Genomic DNA, 22852 nt, shown 5'->3' with positions numbered 1-22852 from the left:
CGCCTCAGTTTCCTCACCTAGGAAACGGATCACGGTTGCTGCTTCATAGAGTCACTTTGTGAAGTAAATGAGAGTGCAAATGCAGCCATCCCAGCACGATGCCTGGCGCAGAGGGGTACCATGGGCAGCTCCTGCCACGCCTGCCCTTCCCTGCCCTTGCAGCCCAGACACGGTTTCCAAACAGGAAATGCAGGCATGTTGGTCATATTCACAGCAGAGAGGTCGAGCTGAGACTCAGCACCCCTGACCCTGACGGGCAGTCATGGGCCCCTCCAGCTGCCCAGTTACACTTCTCTGCAGCGATACGGACGGGGGTGGTGAGGGGGAATGCAGTGATGGCTCGCTATGTGTCACCTGTCCCTCAGGGCAGCAGTCCGCGTATCAGGCACTGAGTGCTGTCTCCAATTAGGGCCAATCACTGGGTGACTCCTGATTACATGGGACGCTGGCTTCACCCTGGCCAGAGGCGTGGCCTTCTCTCTCTTTCCTCCGCCTGGCTGACCTTGCACTGTTCCCTAGTTAACACCCACTAAGGAATTTAAACACAGGGAGCCCCACCTCCTGGCCTCAGAGTCCCAGGGGAGACATTGGCGCTAACCTACTTTCAAAATCTCTTTCTTGCAAGGGCCTCGGAATAGACAGCGCTGCTCTCTGGTTCAGTGCGTGGCTGGAAATGAGTCCAGCAGGTCAGAAGGGGGGTGTGGTGGGCAGGCTCCAGCTTCAGGCCGCTCGGCCACAAGCTCCCTGTGCCGTCCCGGGGTCACCAGGCGCACACAGATGTGAGTCTTTTTCATGGGAGGCTGAGGGCCCACCAGGGTATAAATCAGTCTCTTCGGCCATTTATCTTAGCAGAGGGTAGATAACCATGATTACCAGGTGTGGGGTCAATCCAAGAAGGTTTATTGTTTCCCAGTTAACTACATGGGAAAGGGAACCCCTAGGGAACCCCTCCAGGGAACTGGCAGCTCCACAGACTGCACGTGAGGGAGAGGAGCCGTCCTTCTCCCCTTCACTGCCCAGCGTGACAGCCCACTGCCAGCCCGCAACCAAGGCACATTTGTAAAGTGCATGACCCCCCAAAAATCAATGAAGTGCTTTGCTTTCTTTCATGCCTCTTTTGATGCCGCCTGTCCCAATAGGGGCCAAGGGTCAGAGTTCCTGCCACTGTTATTTATTGTCTCATACATCTCAGCTGCCTGGGGAGGAGGAACCGTGCAGCCAGGAGCAGCTAGATTGGGAGAAACACCCATTAAGCAAACAGAGCAGGGAAGACGTCAGGGAAAGGAAATAAGGGCCAAGGAAGACAGGCAAGTTTTGAGAGTGCGTGTTGTGACATCCACAAGAAAAGGCCTGGCGATCCCCAGCTGCCGGGGGTCACAGCAGGCCCTCTTCCTGCCCCAAGGACCCCACAGAAGTAGAATCAGGCACATCTCCCACTCCAGCCAGGGAGCAGTAAAGGCCTGTCCAGTGAGTGACATCGATGGGGACAGCCCACTTTGGGGACAGCCAAGATCAGGTCCCAACATTTCTCGTCCCTGGAACTGAAAACAAGAGCTGAAAGGAGTTTGTAAACCATCTGGTCCAGGACCATAGTCTCTCAGGTCCTTTGTGTCACCGAGACCCATGGATAGAAGCCAGCGAGAGGCTTGGGGAGGTGGACAGTCTGGAAACGAAGGGATAGCTGCTGTCAGGAACCTGGACTTGGACCACCAGATGTGAAATGAAGGGTGGCAATTCGGCATGCCGGCACCTGAGGTCCAAAGATGGAAAGGACCAGGATACAGACCAGCTCACCTCTGTGAGCAGCAGGGCTGCTCGACTGCCACCAACCAGGCACGAGAGATGGACAGCCGCAGACTGGGGGGGTGGTGGTCTGGGGCCCAGTGTCCAGTCCTTTTGGTGCTCAGCTGGCTGATGGCAGCAGGTGGCATCTCTGGGCTTATAGCGGCAATGCAGAGTCAGGCACTGAGCTGGCATTTCTTAAACTTTGGTGTTCCCAAACACGCTGGGTGGTAGGAAAATAGTGTGTTCCAGGGCCCCACGCTCAAGGTTTCAGTCAGCAGGTTTGGGAGGGAGCCCGGAGATCTGAACTGCAACGTGCACCTCTGACGTGGGTGGTGTCTCACCTGGTGAGGCAATGTGGGGGACGCCGGACCTCGCTCCTTTCCTGGCATTCAGGGACAGCTCAACTCAGACGTATTTTATAGCCATTGCTGACAGGGCTCACCCCTCTGTTAACTTCCTTGGGCTTCCGCACCCCGTGTTGCCTCCAACCCAGTGTGGCAGGGTCTGGCCGGGCAGGAAACGGAGGCCATGGGCGGAGGAAAGGAGCCATAAGCTAGCAGCTAGGGGTGCAAATGGGGGACATAAAGCTGAATGATGACGGGTGGGGGTGTGAGGGCTCATGGATGGACAGCCACGGCGAGGACAGAGCCTGGCTGACAGGAGCGTGGTGCAGGGGGAGGACGACTTACAACAGAGTGACATGGGAGCCACCACAAACGGGGAAGGAAAGGGCGCAGGACTGGTTGGAGCTGCACCAGTGCTGCCCCCAGTCCCAGTGGAAATGTCGCCAAACACCCAGGTCGGCCTGTGACAGAGCAGCTGCCACGTGGGCGCTCGTGGGTGGGAGTGACCCAGGGGCTCTCGATGGGGAATTACCCACGGTGACCCACTCCCTGTGCTGCTCTTTTGGCCCGAGATGTGGAGCCACATGTCCTTGCAACTCTCTAACTTGCAAATCAAACGAATGCCTAAGCCTCTGAAATATTAAAAGACATTTCAAAGGAGCGGAAAGTTGACACCCGAACTTAATTATCAAGATCGAGTTTTGATTTCAGAAGGGCAGAAGGTACATTTCAAGTACACACACGAAAGGCAACGTCTTACCCACATAAACCTGAGTTACTCACATTTGCAGGATATGTAAGCCACGTGCTCTCAAATTGCTTGATTTCTGTTTAAACTGATTTTAGGCCAGAAGAGCTGGAGCACATCCTAGAATATTAAATGATTTTAAATATCACTTCATGGCAAGTACCACTTGGTAGGTTTTAAATGACTCTCAATGGGCATATTTTAGATTTTCTTCATGGTAAACCATCTACCCATTCACCACCTCTAACGAATCATGGTGTTATATCTGAAGCTAATTACTCAGAACACAAGTGCAAGGATGAAGGCAGTGGGGGATTTAGAAAGCTGACATATGCAAATATCCACAATAGCGAGCTATTGTATTTTGGCAAATAAATGTCCGGGTTCAGCAATGTGAAGATCACATACCTTGAAAGCAAGTCTCTTTAGTATCTAAGCCCCTGTCAAGATACTTCTACAAGTTATTCACACCTCCAAATTAAATATGTAAGTCTTCGCAAGCTTTTGACACACCTCTGTGTTAGTGGCGTCTTCCCAGAATACAAAACTAGATCCAGTGTCAGTGCTGTATCTGTATCTTAGTCTAAACATGAGAAAATCAGGGAGTGATGAAAATCAGCGAGAGATGACATCAAGCAGTGGTTTTCAAACTTTTAGGTAGTGGGACTCTTTTTTCAAACGAACCCCAATAATACAATAGAAGTATCATTTTATTTGTACAGATTTATTCCTAAATTTAAACTGATAACACTCTGTGCAAACACTGTTATTTGGTGGACCTGAAAACTTATGACTAGGATTAAGGCTGGCTATTGTTAAAGTAGTGTCAACCTGCAGGTTATTCACCTACGGTGTTTTGCCTGCATTTTAAGAGAATATTCTGATTCGTGAACACAAGGCAATGTAAAGGGCAGGTGGTGCAAAGCACACCATGGAATCCCTGGGCACCACTTAGTGAAGAAAAGATGTCACAGGTTTTATTGCAGGGTCCCTGCAAAAACAAATTCGCTTGGCAGAAAAACTGAAATGTTGGTCATCTGTTGTAATTTGGTATTCAACAACAGCCTGCATTTTCTAAAATTACATTTAAAATCGTTTTAAAATTACATTTAAAATCGTTTTAAAAATAAACATTGCAGTAAATATTTATAGAACGACACTATTGGGAATGAAGGACTAGCCCCATTCCAGACCAACTCTTTACAGATAATTATCAACTGAACAAAAACACCACACAACTACTGAAGGCAAAGGAGAGAAATGAAAAAACAGAAAGACACTACAGGCGAGTTGATACTCGGAAGGAAAAAATTTGGGGGTGCATTTCCTGTTTTCTAATGGCTTTTTGCCTGAGGACAGATTCTGTACTGCCAAGCAGGGCAGCTAAACTTGAAGAGAAAACCCACCATCTTGCTGGATTACCTCACAGTCTGACTTAAAAAAAAAAAAAAAAAGGAGGACTAAGTACAGAGTGACCAGAGCAAATAGAAAGTAAAGGGGGATCCTAGAAAGGAGAGCCATAGAGGGGGATCCAAATATTCTGTGTAAAACTGCCCAAATCTCTGGTTGATCCTGTAACCAGACATGAGCAAGGCAAACTCAGAGCAGCACGGCAAGACCGTAGGTGATTTCTACTGCTGTCCATAGTGGGGGTGGGGGTGGGGAGCTTAATTCTAGCCATGTTAACTGTCTCCCTTATGAAAAAGGCAGTACTTTTCAGAGGAACACAACACAATCCACAATCTGTCCAATGTGTGATTCACCATGTTTATGACACAATCCAAAACTACTAGGCACGCACTCGAGAGAAAAGGTAGGCAAGAGATTAATCCTGAAAAGATCCAGATGTTGGAATTAACAGGCAAGGATTTTAAAGAGCGATTGTACTTATGCTCAAAGATGTAAAGGAAAATAAGCTTGTAATAAAATGAACAAGTAGGACATTCTGGCAGAGAGAGACAAAACTATATATATATAGTTTTATATAGTAACTCCAAAATGGAAAAAAAAACAATATCTGAATAAAAGATTTCCTAGATGGGCTTTAAGAACAAATTATAGATGATAGAATAAAGAGTCAGTGAACCTAAAGATTGATAAATAAAAATCACCCAATCTGCAGAACAGAGAGAAAAAGAAATTTGAAATGCAAAGAGCCCCCAATTGTAGGCCAACTTCAAAAGGTCTAATATGTGCGTAATAGGAGTATAAAAAGGAGAGGACAGAACCAAAGGGGTAGAAAATACATTTTAAAAACATACCCCCCTCAAAAAATATTTCCCAAATATGATGAAAGACATAAATTTACAGAGTCCAGCTCAGTGAATCCCAAGCAGGATAAATACAAAGGAAATAAAATCTAAGGATGTGAAGCAACATTGCTGCTGAGTGTGAAATAGCACAGGCACTTTGCACAAGTCTGGCAGGTTCTTATAAAACTAAACATACAGCGACCCACGACATAGCAATTTCATTCCTGGGTGTTTATCCAAGATAGGACGAACACACATGTCCAGAAAGGACTTAGTATTAAGTCTCATCCAAGAGAACGGACAGACCCACTGTGGTATATTATACTGCAATGGACCACTACTCAGCAACAAAAAGGAATAAAGGATTGATATATGCAATGATATAAATGAATTTCAAAAAGTATGCTAAAAGAAGCCTGATGTAAAAGGATACATACCGTTTTATTACACATATATGAAGTTCCTGAACAGGCTAAACTAATCTGTAGTAAAAAAAAAACAAAACAAAAAACTCAGAGCAGTGGTTGCCCAGGGACCAGGAGAGAAGTGACTCTGACAGGACATTCTGAGGTCACAGTGATGTCCACCTTGATGGGGTTTGTTACACGAGAATCACATTGTTAAAACTCATTGAATGGCACACTAAAGATGTACTTCACTCTAAGTATCTTTTACCTTAAAAACATTAAATGCAAATATTAAACTCTTATTTATGATATGTACTGAAGTGTTCAGGGGTGAAGTATACCAGAAGTACTTTGAAATGCATAAAGTAAGGTGGATTGATGTATGGACGGACAGATATGGCTATATGGGCATTTACAGAACTATTTTCTTGTAGGTTTCAATTTTTTCCATAATAAAATGTTGGGGCAGAAGGAGATTTACCTAAGTCTTGAAGGTCTACTGTGACACAGGGAGACTATAGTTTGAAAATTCAACAGTTAAAGAGAACAAGCTTTGAGAGCCAATCAATGCAAACGATGGCCAGTAACTCTTATGTTTAACACTAGGGAGCTGGTCTAGCTGAACAGTAAGATGCCTTCTAAATAGAATATTAGTGCCGTCCAGGGCATGGAGCTGTCATGAATAACCAATGAGTAACCAACAGGCTGCAAATATGGAGAGATTTTCTGTACGTTTGTAGCTGCAGCTACGGCGGTGGCTGCTGGCTCAGTGAGCTCCCTCCATCCTGAGAGCTGGGCAGGGGAAGGGTTCCACCATCCTGTATCCCATCTCATGACACTTCCTCTTCCTCTTCCTCCTGCCATTTTATTGATCCTTTGGTTCCATTATCCCCCATACTGTCCTTCTTACCTTAGGAGGTTCAAATGTGGCTGCTGCTGTTAAGAAACTCCTTTCCCTGCCCTTGTTCCCCGGCTCCTTCTCAGCCCTCAGCTGCCCTTGGCCCATGGATAGATTGGGCCGCTCCCACCCTACCCCCAACTAAAGCACGGGACCTCAGTTCCTTACCTGACAACATTTACCGTCTCTCCGTCTCTTTAGAGGACAGAGACCGGCTTACCTCATCTCCGGCATGTGACGTGCAGACGACAGCAATGGCTTACACTCACAACGCTGTTATAAAGAAGCAAAACTTTTAGGGGTAAAAGTGTAATTTTATTTAGATGTTACTTGTACATAATCTATAGTAAGATATACAAACAGATAAAAATTGTTTAACAGGTGTTTTAATACCACTTTAAATTCAATTTACAACAGCATTGGTAATACTGCAAGATGACAGATACTCTGATTTAGAAAACAAAAGGTACTTGCTACTCTGGCTGATACATTCCCACTAGTCTTTAATGGATTAGGATGTGTCAGGTGTTTCAGTTGCAAATTATTACAAAACTTTCACAACCTAGCCACTTGGTGCTCTGAAGAGATCTGGATATTCTAAAAATTTACTGAAATGAAAATGTTAATTCTCTTAACAGTATACTTTTACTAAAGAAAACAATGTAAGTACCAAATCTCATGGTTTGGATTGGGGCTAACAATAGAAAATCAACCACATCATGCTTGGGTTGCTAATGTGTGGTATGACCTTCTCATCCCCTCTGCTCACCTATGATGTGAGAAAAAGACTTATAAGAAATTAAACTAAAATACACACAGGGGAGAAGACTGAGGATAATTTAAAATAACCTTGCAATATATAAGTATTTTAAAAGGTAAAATTCATAGATATGAAATATGCTTTTAAATGTTTTACTCCATTTGTTTTGGTAAATACTTTTGAAAATGAAAACTGAAAATTTAAAATACTCACATTTTCCTTTTTATATAATACCATATTAGAAAAAGTCGATTAAAATTTTTGAATAAATCAAATTTGCCGAGAAAAATACTGCAAAAATAATCTAAATTGGATTTTAGTCCTTTTTCTACTCTTTTACAGGCTACATAACGCATCAGGGCAAAAGCTTTTTCACTAGTCAGAAAATCAAGTTGAAAATAACTTGTTGATTAAACTACAGGAAGACAACTAATAACTAATAGGCTTATGAATATTTATGAATAAAGTGCCACTGATTTTATGGTAATAAGATATAAATAGAAGAAATCCTGACATGGATAGTAGCTTTATGTGTTCTCTCCATCCTGAGAACAGAAGGGACATAAGAAACAATGAAGCATCACCAAAAATGTTCTAGAATTATACAGTAACTCCTAACCCAAAAGTAACAATAAAGACAAAATATTGTAATAAAGACAAAATACTGTTATCAAGACAAAATAAGACTGAAAAATGGTAAAAGTCCCAAGAATAATGCCAACAGAGTAGGCTTCTACATTGGGAAAACAAAAAGAGAGAGAGAAATTAAAGTTTAAAAGTTCATTAATAACTGTTACTTATATTGAACAAAATTATGGTGACAGCCAAATGGTGACTGGTTCCAAGAAACAGATACCCAAGAAGCACACGCCAAAACAGCCAGAAGAGCTGAAAAGACGTGACAACCTGCTATAAGCATGGTCCTGGAACTGGGATGCAGACAGGAGGCTTTTCAGAGTTTCAGCATCGATGGGACTAAAACCCAATATACAGGCTTTATCCGAACCAAGCAAGTGGCCACTCAGGGACACACGGACGTGATGTTGAGGGCCGGCTGATTTCCTCAGGTGAACTCATGAACAAAACTCCAGTAAGTCCTGTTTACATTCCCACCATCAAACCAAACAACTCTGTCTTTAGCTAAAGGTGATTTAATGTGTGATTCTTGCATCATGACTGAGCGTCACTAGTACCTGCCATCTGTTTGAAATGCTGGACCTACGTACAAACTCCTTAGTAAGTAAAGTGTCTTAGTGTATCTGCGAAGTCCTATCTATAAGCAAAGCCTGGGTTGTTTGTTCATTCCATATAAGCAGTTATCCTTCATCCCCAATTACAAAACAGAAGCTCTCATTCACGAGATTCCCCACGGTTTGCCTTCACCAGGAATATGACCCCTGGGGTATCTCATGTTGCCATGTGGGAAGGACAACAGGAAGGGCAGAGGTGAGGGAACACAATCTGCTATAGCTACAGGTCTGATCTCATCTGAGGTGCTTTTTAAAATTTAATGTGCTGACGACAATGTGAGAAGAGAACTGTGTGCTTCTAGGATAGAGCGAAGGCCCTCCTCAGTGATGGGTCCCTAATCTGGCCACAGCACCAGGAAAAGCAAACAGCTGGCAGCGTCCACACACGTGTATACCAGGCTGCTGGAGTTCGGACCAGCTGGAGTGGGCGCCATCGGGGGCACTTTCTGTGGGACGCCGGGGACCTAAGACCCCCCCCACCGGCCTTGCTCAGGACATGGCTCCCGGGAAACCAACGCACAGGCCTCCTTCCCTCGAGGGCTGACACTCGGCAGGTCTGCCCAGCCCGGCCCTGCAGCTCCCAGACTGCGCATGTCTGTTCTGCCTGGCTGGTGCCCAAGCTGAAGGGCTGGCGAGTGTTTGGGGGGTCATCCCCAATGGCCCCGAAAGGGAAAAGGACCCTGGTCTTCATTTTCATTACTGCTGAGCTGCTTACCTCCTACAAAAGTCATCAGCAAGCACTGACTAAGTGAACGCCTGCTGCGAATTCTGCCTGAAAAGGGCCCTTTCAATTTCACATTTCACAAGAGCGTGCAAAGGCAATGAAATTATTCAACAGGACATTCAGATTCACAGAGGCAACCACGCCAAGAAAATGAAAGCAGAAGCGCGATTCTCCTTACTCGTTAAAGCGGTCTGTTTAGAACCAACTTCTGAAACACACACAAAAGAAGTTGAAACAGTATCACTTACTTACTGATTGGAAGACATCACTCTGACACACAGTCATTAATCTTGCAAAGGCCTAAAACCAAGCCGCTTACACAAACACACGGCAAATCTGCAGAATTATAAGGATCGGTACGAACGAGTAAACCCAGACTGCACTAAACACTTTCATGGCCAAGAAAAAGGAAGCAAAATGCTGTTTTAGGACAATGCAATAGATACAGCATATTCCCCATGTGCAGCTATGTTTAGTGGCACTTAAGTATTACACAGGAAATACTGAAAAAACCCAGAATTTTTGGATGTGCAAAAGCAATGTCACATTATTAATACAAAAGTTGCTAAGCTACAGGATTATAATACGACTATTTGGGTGTCGAGACCACTTAAAATTTTCCATACACTTTCAACACACGGCTCCTGGTGGGCCACCGGCCCTGTCACCTCAGTCAGACCAGTCATTTTCATCAAACTCCGAGTCATCGTCAGAATCACTGTACTCCACGGCAATGCGTCTGGAGAGGATGGTGGCCACGTCGTTCCCAACTGGCTCACGCTTGGCCTCTTGTTCACGCTGCTCTTGTACCTTTTTCAGCTGAATTCCTGGAGACACAATATATGGTTTAGAATTCAATCCCTTTGCTTCCTTCAAATTAAAGAAAAACAAACTAATAAGTCTACTTGACGTTTTTGTTTCCCTACCGACACTAAGGATAAATACACAGTTTTGGAAATTTGAGAGGAGAAAAACTTGGGAAATAGAAGTTTCATGTTTCATGGAACAAAAAAAAAAAGAATGGTCACTCCAAGTTGTAACATTCTTTACAGCAAAGTAATACGTTAAAATAGGGAAATGTTCGTTATAATTTCAGTGCATATGAACATCATTGAAGAAAATTCTAGAGCTGCACTGCATTAGCCACTTGTGGTATTTAAAGGTAAATTGATTGCAGGAGTGGCTTCTACAAGGGACTGTGTAAATACATAACATTTTCTGGACAGCACTGTAATCAAAAGGCTGGGACAGCTCGTGGCTAACCTGGGGAGGTAACTGAGAAACCTGTTTAAATAATTATTGTTGAAAATGGATATAAAATATAACCACCTGCTCTCTTAACCTAGTAAGAAACAAAATGGGATGTGATGATTTAATGTGTAAGTTTTTGAACTTTTGAAATAATTTCAGAGTAGCTGTAAGACTAGTATAAAAACATTCCCATATAACCTATACCCACATTCCCCAACTGGTAACATTTGATCACATTTATTTCAGCAGTCTTTCTCTATCATTGTCGTTGATACACAGACACTTTTTTCCTGGACCATTTGAGAATAAGTGGCATAGAATTTGCCACTTTGCTCTTTGCCCCTGAACTACTTCATTTATAATTCCTAACAAAAAATTTATCAAAATCAGACTATTAGCACATCTACTATACAAATTTTATTTAAATTTTGCCAAGAGACTTAATATAGCAAATAAAAAAAGGTTTCCGCTGGGTTTGGGATCCAACACGGATCACCCGTTACGTTAGCTGTCGTGTTTCACTGACATCCCTCACAGCTGTTCAGCCTCAATGTTTTTTATGACCTTCATGTTTTTCTAGAACATCCTCGATGTGGGCTCCTCAGAGGTTTCCTCATGATTAGATATTTGTACATGTTACTGGACAGGGTTCACGGGTGTCAAAAAGCTAAACACTGTCCACCTATGACCCCACATTTTTTTCTCGGCAAAAATCAAAGAATGCCATTGACGTTCAGGAGAGACAAGAACCCAGGAATCTGTAGGAGGGTATGTGTGCCACACTTAGGCTTGATCTGTGGGAGCTCAAGTGGAAAGCAGAGGCTGTGACGTCCCAGCTGTCCTGTGACGGACGTCACTGATGCTGCAGCCAGACTCCCTCAGTCACCTCCAGACTGAAACCACTCAGTTGGGACCCAGAGCCTGTGCAGCTCCCCACTGTCTGAGAGAGAAGCTCTTGGAATATTTCCCAATCCTGGGCTGTGACCTGGTGTGAAGAATACATGGTGTGGAGCAGACAGATGTTGAATGTGGGAGAGAGGAGGCAACTGTGGGTGACGGTCCAGGCATCCTCACCCTGATTTGACCAGAGATGCTCTACTTTGGTGTCTCATGTTCTGGGTGGAGTGTGGGATTTTCATTTCATAAAAGTTTTGTTGTTACTGAATGGTGAAAACTACTGGCTTAGCACATCAATACTGGCTTAGCACATAAAGCTAAAAATATGAAAAGTCTAGGACATATCCCAGATTAAAAAAAAAAAACAGTATCGTTGATATGAGATCATTTCCTTTCATTTATACTTTTACCCTTAGAGTAGAATGCAGAGAAAAGAGTCAATTAATCATTTATGTTATCTATTTGTAGTCAAGTAAAGCTTTCCCAAATTCTCAATTCTTTATCATTATGCGTTTACTTCACACTGGCAGAAACACATCTATTATTTAAAAAAACAATCAAATAAGCCTCCTTCAACCGTACTCCAGAAAACAATTTAGTGCAGCGAGCAGTCATTTGAAGACCAGGCTGTAGCTGGTTGGACACAGAACTCTCCTTTTGAGCGGAAGATGGTGAATTTGGGGGGGTCACTTACCCATTCGAATAGCAGCAAGGAGGTCACTCCGAGCATCGCTTATGGGTGGTTGTGCAGTTTCTTGTCGCTTTGCCTCAGCGACTGGGGGGCCATGCATGGGGGAGGATGAGAGAGAAGAGCCTGGGCCAGGAGGGCCTGGAGGGGGAGGTGGGGGGCCCGGAGGAGGAGGGGCTGTGACCACCAGCCCAGTGGGGGTGGGGTGAGGGGGGCCCGTGTGGGAGGAGCCAGCTGGTGCTGGGAAAGCGGGCTGCATGGGGATCTGGAGGGGACTAACGAAAGCGGTTTGTGCTGAAGGAATCATGGGGGGTGGGGGGGGAGGAGGCGGTCCTGAGGGGTTGTAATAGTCCATGGTCTGGGTGGGGAGCATCCTAAGGAGAGAGGAAACAGAGTCATGAAAACAGCAACAGAGGGACACAGCCGAAGTTCCGACACGCCAAACAGAGAGGGCTCCCCCAAACACAACACATATCGCCATCTGTGTTACGTGCCGTTATGTGGGTCTAGGCAATACGTGCTGCCTAAGCGAGCACGTCACTGGGATTCAAAACATTGCAGGACGCAAATATGCACACTTTGGGTCAGTTACTGTCATAGGTCTGCATAAGCCACTACGATGGAATTCAAGATCATCTAGTTGAATCCCAAAGGCGCCCAAAGGAGAACCACTCAAAAAAGTAACTTTCTGTGAAATGCTCGCGTAAAACAAATGATTGCAGAGGTAAGAATAGCTACACAAACGCATTCTTTATATCGAGAATCTGAAAAGCAGGTGGCTTTACAAATTTGTCTTGCAAGGGTTCTGTGTCCAATCAGATTTGGAAACTTCTGTTTTATATCCCATCCTCATGGGATAATTCCCATAATGCCCATTAGAATATCTATGGAAAGCTTTGAAAGTCCTACAGCCAAGAAATCTGCTAAATTCTATTTAGCCAAGTGTTTTCCAAAGCTCCTGGACCCCAGGCCCTCTCTGTGCCCAACACTTAGAGCCTCAGAACAAACTCTGGGATTCCTGACTTAAAGAGAACCGACAGATGGGAAATACCCAGGACCCGGTCCTGTGGTCAGGAAGAAGACCTCTGAAAGCCGAGGGAGACATATTTAGAAAGTGACACGAGCTGCTCCAGAATGAAGAGTGCACTTGTCAAACGGACTCACATATGAGTGCTCAACTTTCCTGGGCACTGTCTCTGAGGCACCCAACTCTTCAACAAAAAAGAGAGCCAGGGCAGCCCAGCAAAACAAAGGCGGTGCTCAAATTAACCACTTGAACACGAGGGTCTTTTCTAGGGGTGTTTGAATTTTACCCACATGACACAAAACAAGGTGGTAGAATGACGCCTGGGCACCGAGGTGGAGTCAGGGGGTCACTCAGCCACGTGTAAGAAGGGCTGCGATGTACAGCTTTCTCATTTGTGACACGAATTATCTGTGGTTCCCCCAGGACACATGGAGCAAACTGAAGATTTGGGACAGGTTCACAAAACTGGCGTCCCACCCTTTATGAATGTGCTAGCTTACCGATCCACTGCAACGTACAGTGTAAAGGGGGTGTACGTGTGTAAAGGGGGTGTGTGCACATGAACACACACACGCCCTGACACTTATCTGTAATAAAAAAGGGGAATCGCATGACACCGCATTTTTCTAACACAGGATTTGTCATAACCCATAATCTGCCTGTCATTGTGGCCTCGGTGACTACTCGCTTCACATCCCTAGCCCGCACGCACATCCCAAGACTCCACTGCAATACTAAGCGGCGGTCAGGCCGCCGAGTTACCCGTAGTCCGCGGGAGCCATGGGCGCAGAAGCCTGGGCCCCCTCCGCGGCCTGCGGCGGGGGCGGCGGGGGCGGCTGCTGCGGTCGGTTCAGCGCCATGTGCCTCGCCGAGGCGGCGGCCGCTCGGTACTCATGCTCCGGGGCCTGGTTCGCGGGCCCGAGAGGCGCCGTGTCGCCCACCGCGTACGAAGGGGCGGCGGGCTGCGGGTGCACAGAATGGTTGGGAGTGGCCGGGTAGGAGTAATCTGTGACGTCCGACGCGTGAGACCTGCCGTTCAAGCGAAGGGGGGAGAAATAAATGTAAGTTAAAAAGACGTCCCTTACGCATCTCATTGAACAACAACATTGCCAACGCACACAGGCCACACATTTATTCCCTTTACTGTCATCCAGGTCGAGCCCCGTGGGAGCCTTAGGCAACATCACTACTTTAGCAGCGAGCCCCAGTGTTACATGGATTCAGATTCACAGCTCTGAGGTGAGTAAGTCAGACAGACGCGCAAGCAGGACACAGCAGAGCCATCTCACAGTGTCAGCGGACTTTTCTCCAAGAGAGGAGGCTATGAGACCGATTGCATTTGATTTATAAACACCATCGAAGACAGAGGGCTTCAGTGGCGATGAAACTGACAGCATGAAATTAGACATTGTAAGATGGCAGGTGAACTGGATCCACATGAACAGTTAGAACAGTAAAACAAGACTGCAAAACTGCATCAAAGTTGTCTGGAACACAAGAAATGCACTTAGCCGCAAAAGAAAGAAAGAATGTGGGGCCGTATGGAAAGGCCTTCCTGTTTCCTTTGCGCAGCTGCGGGTGAAACTCTGAAGGGAATAAACCGTGTATTAGTTGACAGAGTTCAGAGAAACGCCAGCGAGGCCCTGGTGAGGGGGCGCAGGGGCTCGTGAACGTCACAGCTGCACACGGCGTTAGTAACAGACAGCGCGCTCCTGGCCGGGTTACAGAACACACGGTCAGCAAGGGGCTGCGCATCCTCTCATGAGGGCCGAAGCGGTGGGCAGCCCGAGGCTGGCAATCCAAGAAAGCAAAATGACAAACCCTCTGGGCATTCTGTCCTCTTTCGTGCTCCCTGCCTGCTCCAGTGTCTTTGCGTCACTCATAAACTCAATGCCCATTTTCCTCCTCTCCCACTCTTCTTTTCTTGTTCTGACTTTTCGCACGTTTATCTGCTGGTTTCGGTTAGGATTCAGCTTGTGCTTCTCTCTCTGAAGGAAACAGGCAGACACACATGGGGACGTGCACGGGCAGGGCAGGCACCAACCAAACGTCCTTCTTGGAATTCAGGAGCTGTTCTTAACCGGAACGTCGTAGGGCACAGCAAAACCCTCTGCCTAAGGAGACTGCTGCTGCTTTCTTTTTTCGTCCCTAATTGCAGTATAATAATAACTCACTTTTTTCTTCCCTAATTGCAGTATAAATTCTAGATTATGGTGCACACGTGATTATGTCTTTTGAACTATGCAAACTGCTGGCAAGTGAGTTGAAAATATTTTTAAAGGGCGAGGAACCTGACCTGTATTTAGAATTAGCATATTTTTACAATGTAAATACCTAAAACTCTGGAGTAACTGGTGACACGTGCTCAACTGTGTGTGCGGTGACTATGTCATGGGCAGTGTGTAAAACTTGCTAAAGGAAAGTTATCTAGCAAAGTATGGAGTGCTTCTGATGAGACGAAGAGCCTGAAATTGAAAATATTCTGGTATCATTTGGAGTGCTGTCCTTATAAAGTAGCTTTGTGACTCAGAGCCAAAAGGAGCCAATAAAAAAGGGGTAACCAGATGGACAAAGGTGTAAAGGAACATCTGAATTCGAGAATGACAGCAGGAGGGCAGGACTGTGAGGAAGGATGGGCAGGAGAGAGGACTGGTCAGTAGAAGAGTGAAGGCCCATCTAACAGGAACCCCAGTGGCCGGAGGAGAGGAGAGGAGTCAGGTGATGCTGGGAGACAAAGACCCCCCACAGGAAGGGAGAAATCAGCCACAGAAGACACTACCAATGTGGAGGTGAGTGGGGCGGTCCTGCAATGATCTGTTACAGAAAAGAGAACTGGTAGGAGTGAAGACGATATGGAAACAGGAGGAAGTATAAACAGTGGACCCTCAGTGGGAGAACCCAATGACTTCCAGAGTTTGGTGGGTAGACAGGCAGGCAGTTGGAGAGCTGTAACACAGAGCCCAGGATGGGATGAGAAAAAGCACTAGGACAGCTGGGCATGGAGGTACCACACTCCTGAATGGTGGTGAAAGAGAACAGGGGTAAGCATTTCATCAGTTCTCATCCTAAATTTACACTTATCAGCAAACCATTCCTGATGATCTATAGAGAGAGCAACAATTTATGAGTAGCTTATGTGAAGTAGGTGAAATATATTACGTGTATGAACAGCTTATATTCATGCCATGAAACTTGATATTCAAATTTCCCTCAGCTATCGTGAATACATCCATTAAAAACCATGTTTCTAAATAATACTTAAAACATGCATATAAAAAATAAAATTGTCACCAGATTGAAAACATAGAGCATGATTTCAATTTCTGTAAAAGAAAAACATAGACCTGTACAAAAAAAGACCAAAGAAGAAATACACTAAAATGAACAGTGGTTTCTTTGGATAATAGGCTTACGAATAATACATTAATATTTTTTCTGTAATTTCCAAATACAGAAAAATTTATCTTATTTTATCATTAAAAAAAGTGATATACTTTAGTAAAATAAAAATTTCTGAATTAAGGGAGATAAGCCAAGTACAATGGTAAATTACAATGTATTAAATATTTATCTGGTGCATACATATAGTGAGAAGCCATGGGAAACAGTATGAGACAAAAGGAAATGCTGAAGAAACAAAAGTTATAATTCCATTTGCTTTTTGAAAAATAAAAGAAATGAAGATATATCTAAATAACGCAAATCCAAAGGCAGAACACTAAATCACCTTAATGACCACCAATTTTATACCCAGCATGGAGCAATCTAATCTCAGATGCTAGAATGAGTATCAGTCATTTAACTGAGGTATTAAAAAAATCACCTTTCCATCCGTACGTAATGAGACAGACGCATACATATGGAGTATTATAAAATAAAGTATATGTTTCGCCTGAGTGAACCATCACAACTAAATTAGCTGGAAAAAAACAAAAAGCACACTGACATCCTGAGAGCTATCCAGTTTTAGTACTCCCTCCTCCCCACCCAAAGGACTACGGGCAGAACTGTACCACCATGCTTATTCTCTATAGAAATAAACTGACATAAAGATTCAATGTTGAGACGAGAGCTCATTAACGCTTCAATAATTCTCTAATATTTAACAGATAACATCCTGTACAGAAAATTACCTAGAACTTGCCTCATCTCCAACCAATGCCTTACAGCCCTTCTGAGGTGGGAATATTTACAGGCAGTATTACCAAATATAAAGCATCTTCCGCAAGCAGTTTCTGTGCTAAACACCGAGATTATAAAGATAAAAATAAATTTAAAAAGGACATAGATGTAAGGAAAGGTCCAGGTTGTTGCCCCTTTTGAAACATTCTTTTATCATATAAAGGTTCTTTATTCAAATTATTTAAATGCTGATGGGAGACATTGAAAGTTTATGAAAACGGAAGATAACAACTTTACAAAAGTAGAAATAGGGAATGAAACCATAAGTTAAAATTGACTAGTCAGTTCCTGTTGCTCAGTGAATCCATTCTGAAACATGTGACTTAAATGCCACAACATTCACACCTGCAAGAAATATTTTTACTGAATTGGTAACACATTTTAAAGTAAACTCCAACAGGATTCTTCTCCTGAAATTAGATCACAGAAGATAGTGCACTGAAGAAATAAGTATCTCTTGGTCATCACTTTTTGAAAAGGTCGTCAAAAAGAACGATGAAGTTATCCTTGATCACATCAGTTACCACCAACCAATCATTTTTTAATACCAAATGGCAAAGGAAATTCAGTAATGGTAAGCAAAAGAGGAAGAGAAAGAATTAAATGATTACTGAAATAAAAACTTAAGTCACTGGCAGTTATCCAGTTATTAAGCCCAAATTTAGAATTGATGTTTAAACACTACATCTAGATTAATTGAAAATAAACTTAAGTCAGAGATATGGAAAATCATACAGCGTAACCAATGTAAAATAAAACTGCTTTAAAGTATTATTTCAAAATCCGAAACAAAATATATACAATTAATTTTTCAGGAAAGATTTGAGACATACTATGGGATACATAAACACCAAAGCAACTAGTCATATTCAGTGTATAAGATAACCCAGCTCTACTCAGAGGCTTTGCTACACACACACACACACACACACCTAGTGTCTGGGGACAGAGATCCCTCGGAAGACGCTCCGTGGTACACACTCTGAGACAACCTGTTGTCGGGTCTAAGCTCTTTGTCATATGCCATCATATTCCACTCCTGGCGCCTGTTTCTGGCTTTTCTAACCTTTTTCACCTCACGGGTTGTGCCATCTATACGCTTTTGCTCCTGAGGTCCAGGAAAAGAGAGCAAGCATGCCGAGACAGAAGGGAAAGGAAAACAGGTTAAATGCAGTCATAATGCTCAGGAAACAAGCCTGATGTGCAGACAAGAGACATTCCCCTTCCATCATTCGAATGTTAAGAAAATTCTAACACAGCATATACTCTTACCCAACAGACCCAACAAAAGTAACTGATACTCAACGATTTAACCTAAATAAATAAAAGTTACTCTACTGTAACTACCAGAATTGGTTACCATCATTTTTAGTGAAGAATTCTCACATTACTAGGCTTTCAGCTCATGTTAAATGCACCATATACCTTTTAGATCTATACTATACAGATGAAATATCTGACAACACCATATCATTTCCCACCCCTACACAATTTTGACTGGCTTGTTAACAAGCAAATCAACACTCAAAAAATAATTTAAAAGTTCTATCTCCAGTTTCTAAAAGATTATTACAGAATATTTAAGCTAATCCTGCAACAATTTTAACCCCAAACAAAAGCAAGATTAAGAACTTACCTTCCCATACAAAGACTCATTCTTGCTCCAGCCCTGCTTTGCCAGCAAAACTGTGTCCAAAAAAACTTGGGTCCCACATACATGCTTCTTTGAAGGCGAGGACAGTTATTTCTTTGTGTGTTTATGTATTTCCTGCTTCCCTAATAATGTTTTATGATCTCTAAGGACAAGAACTGTGTGCCTCTAAGTCCTATACCCTCTTACACTCCCTCCACACACGGTTTTACATAGAGTGCATGCACATGCAATCAGTGATCAAACCCAGGTGAGCTTACCAGGTCCCAGCCTATTCCTGGCTTTGATGATACAAATGGCAAACCAACAAAAAAAAAAGACAGGTGTCTGCCCTCATGGAGCTTGCAGTCTAGTGAGGGAAGCCTCCCAAACCACACAAATAAATGTGTAATTATGCAATGTGGTCACAACATTAAGGTATTGTCTGGAAGTCAGGGACAGCGTCCTAGAGTGAGGAAGAGACAAGATCTGTAGTGTGAGTGGCATGCATTTTGCACAGGAGTCCGAGTCAGAGGCATGCCGGAGGGAAAAGGGTGCGCAAGGGCTCTGAGGAGCGACAGCATCACGTTAAGAGAAATGAAAGCTGCTGTGGGAGGAATGAGGGTGAATGACTCCCGAGCTCTGAATGGCTACATTAAAAACATTGTTCTAAGAGCAATGGGAAACCACTGAGAAGTGAGAAGGGAGGGGACTACTGAAAAGGAAGAAGCATTTGAAAAGATCCCTCCATGTTGTGGAGAACAGACTACAAGGGGAAAGGTAGGGACACCAGTTAGAGAGCTATGCAGGGGCTACGTGAAAGGATGGTAGACTCACGGGTCTACCCGTGGTAGTGAAGCTCACGGGTGGTAGTGAAGACAGACGACTAGACTGTTTTCAGAGGTATTAACAAGGCAGAGGTAATGTATTGGCCAAGAATGAGAACGTGGAATTCACAGAACATGTATAAATGGTTAATAAAGATATGAAAAGATGTGTAATGCAAATTAGATTTTGGGAGGAGGGAGGCTCATCAAAAAAAAAAATAATAGTAATGATAATATCCAGGACTGTTACGAGTATAAACTGGGCCAGCGTTTTAAAGAGTCGGGGAATGGTGTCTTTCAAAATTTAAAACTCACACTTGACTTCTAGGAATTTACCCCAAAGAAATATCTGCATGTGAGTACGGGGATACCCACTGCAGTATTGTAATAGCAACAGTTTAGAAACAACCTAGATACTGATTAACACGGTAACGGGCAAATTGTTTATGAAGCATCCACATGTCGGAACACTATACAACTTTTAAAAAGAAGTACATCTTCAATTATGTCTGTGTATGTGTGTGTATGTGTAAGTTGTGTAGTACAATCCTATGTATATAAAAATACTTTGTGAAATGTGTTTGCATATATTTATGAATGCTCAAAAATAAAAAAGCTAAATCTAAAAATATGCACACCCAACTGTTAAATGTTAACAGTGGTTAGTTATACCGGGCAAGGGAGAAACATCCCAAATTTTCTAAACTTTAGTATTTATTTCAGTGTCATTTGAACATTTTACAACCAACATGTATTGTTTGCATACTTTTAAAAACCAAAAGAAAATAACGGAGAGGGATTTCAGTGGATTCCAATACACATCCTGATTAAGAACCACTGTGTTACACTAGACTATCCCCCTTACTTTTCAGAGATGTATGTTGACACACTTAATGATTAAGTGTTATAATAATAACTCTTTACAATGGTTCAGCCTCCAAATCTACCCACCAACATGCACACTACACACACACACACACACACACACACGCACGCACACTGGAACTACCTATGACAAAATGGTAACGTAATGCATCCATACTCCAAGTACACTGGCTTACAGTAACATCCCAAGAAAATGCCAAACTGTTTCCGAGCCCAGAATGATCTTAACTACTTCCACTCAGAAGGCTCCCCAATTCTGAAGCACCCCCACTCCTCCAGCACCCCTCTCACCTACACACGTGCACACACACGCACCCACATGCTGACCTGAGCTAACTTCCACTGCCCATGGTTGGATCTCAGTGAGTGACACCCTGAGAGGCCACCCTTGACACCCCACTTCACTTTCACTGTCACCCCATTTTGTCATCTCACCCCCAGCACACCATACTTCTCCTTCAGAACACTTACCAGCATGGTAACTACAGACTTACATGTTTATTTGTGTAATTTAAAAAATGTTTTTAAACTCTCACATTAAGGAATCAAAGTTCAGAAACAATGGATTTCTCATCCCCAAATTTTCTAACTTAATTTTTCCTTCAGATAGACGTGTCAGTTCCAAATTCAAAGCAACTTGCGTTTCTGCAATCCTGAAGGATTTCCAGAGTGAAGGAGATCTTGCCTCCTTTTCTCTTCCTACACAAAGCAGATTTGTAGCACAATTTCCAAATTTCTTTCCCTCCTTATGAGTTCCAGAAGGCTGCATGACTATTTAATGCTTGTTTCTCCCACTATATTACAATCACCATGAGGGTGAGAATCCTATCATTTCCACCAGTTTATCCAGCATTTAAAGGCATTTAAAAAGAATCGTTATATAAATGAATAAGAAATTCTTATCAGAATTTTATGTGTTCGAGGAAAGTGGAAGGAGACAAAACAGCCAAGGAAATGACAAATAATTTTGAAGACACAAGAATCATATGTAGATTAAGATTGTTTTCCCCTGAAGAACACTGGCGAAAAATTAAGTATTTTTTCAAAGTACCACAGAGAAGGGAATCCTAGAAGGTAATTTAAAAGGACAGGCATGTTTTAAAGGAAATTACTCTTAAGAGCCTGGAGTTTTGCCCCATTACTACTAAGAGCTGTGGGGATTAAGACCCTACAAGCCTTAATTAAATATGTTTCTTTTCTGTTTAAGAGAATAGCATCGTCCTTTTCTTCACTTGAATACTTCGCAGTTTCTTTACTTGAATGCTTCTCCACTTGAACACTCAGCAACTCGTCCAAGATTTCCCAGTTAATCTCCCCAACCCACCAGCACAAGAAGGGAGAATGACTAACCAAGCCTTCGGAATTCCTTCCTAGAACTCAGGGGTAACATCTTACATGTGCAGTCTGCAAACTGTTTCCATGTTCCCTTTTTTAAACCCTGTTTCCAAATTTCAAATTCTCTTCCACCCAAAACTGTCACTCCTACTGGGCCAATATACCGAAATGCCTCAAAACTTTAAGGCCACTGGCCTACAAAAAGCTAAGCATTTCTCTTAACTAAAGCACTCTAATATTCGCCAAGCAAACCAGGTGGTGCTTTTTTAAAACACAGCTTACATGCAGAAGTCTTTGGGGCATTCACTCTTCTCAGTGGCTTCAGTCTAATTTCTGGGCCCCAAAGGGACAATTTTCAAAATGTGAGCAGAGCAGGCTTATCTGTCCCAGAGTGCTTATCGTGCAGGTCCCTTAACCTTCAGGCCTGCAGTGATCTCACCTACTGCCACCTACCAAAGCATCTCATTTCTAGAAAATACCATCCTCTGAACTTGCAGATCATGCACGCTTTTCAATCCCATATGAACATTTCACCAAATCATTAATTACTACTAGGGGGCAACCCAACAACTAAGAAAGCTTTAGAAAGACAAAAGCAGGTAATGATTTCTGGTATGGAATGTTGACTGCTTTATGAAATTTAAAAGAGCAGTAGGAGAGAAGTTCTAAAACATGGTTACAGACAAAATTGAAATTTTAGCCACTACTTTTGTGAAAGCAAAGCAAGGGTCACAGAACAAATCAAGAATATTTATTGAAAAATAGTATTCCTATGCTACACTGACTTATCAGTATCTTCATGTAAAAAATACAATCTCTGAAGAACTGCAGCACTAAATCTAACCTCTCAACCATTTAACTAAAGAACTTACTGATTTATTTATAAACTATTTTATTTATAAAAAGAATCCTATTTACATATTTACATGCACATTTCCCCTATTGGAATTGGAATTATTTAC

General features: G+C 43.2%; 1 protein-coding gene across 4 annotated transcripts in view; it reads right to left on the bottom strand.

Annotated features, from left to right (window-relative positions):
• Window positions 1-6736: 6736 nt before the first annotated feature.
• WASF3 (WASP family member 3) overlaps window positions 6737-22852 on the bottom strand; it is a 128479-nt gene continuing 112363 nt past the window's right edge. For 3 of the 4 annotated variants that reach the window (XM_033104525.1, XM_033104526.1, XM_033104527.1), the window contains exons 7-10: window positions 18146-18321; window positions 13794-14060; window positions 12011-12378; window positions 6737-9995 (exon numbers count right to left, since the gene is read on the bottom strand). In XM_033104525.1, coding sequence (XP_032960416.1) covers window positions 9838-9995; window positions 12011-12378; window positions 13794-14060; window positions 18146-18321 — 969 coding nt within the window. In that variant the 3' untranslated portion in view covers window positions 6737-9837. Of the gene's footprint in view, window positions 9996-12010; window positions 12379-13793; window positions 14061-14852; window positions 15020-18145; window positions 18322-22852 lie in introns of all 4 variants that reach the window. The other variant, XM_033104528.1, reaches the window with a different exon arrangement.

This window comes from Rhinolophus ferrumequinum, chromosome 4 (genome assembly GCF_004115265.2).
Source record: "Rhinolophus ferrumequinum isolate MPI-CBG mRhiFer1 chromosome 4, mRhiFer1_v1.p, whole genome shotgun sequence".
Taxonomy (NCBI): domain Eukaryota; kingdom Metazoa; phylum Chordata; class Mammalia; order Chiroptera; family Rhinolophidae; genus Rhinolophus; species Rhinolophus ferrumequinum.
Note: the sequence above shows the minus strand (reverse complement) of the source record. Positions and strands in the feature narration are given on the sequence as shown.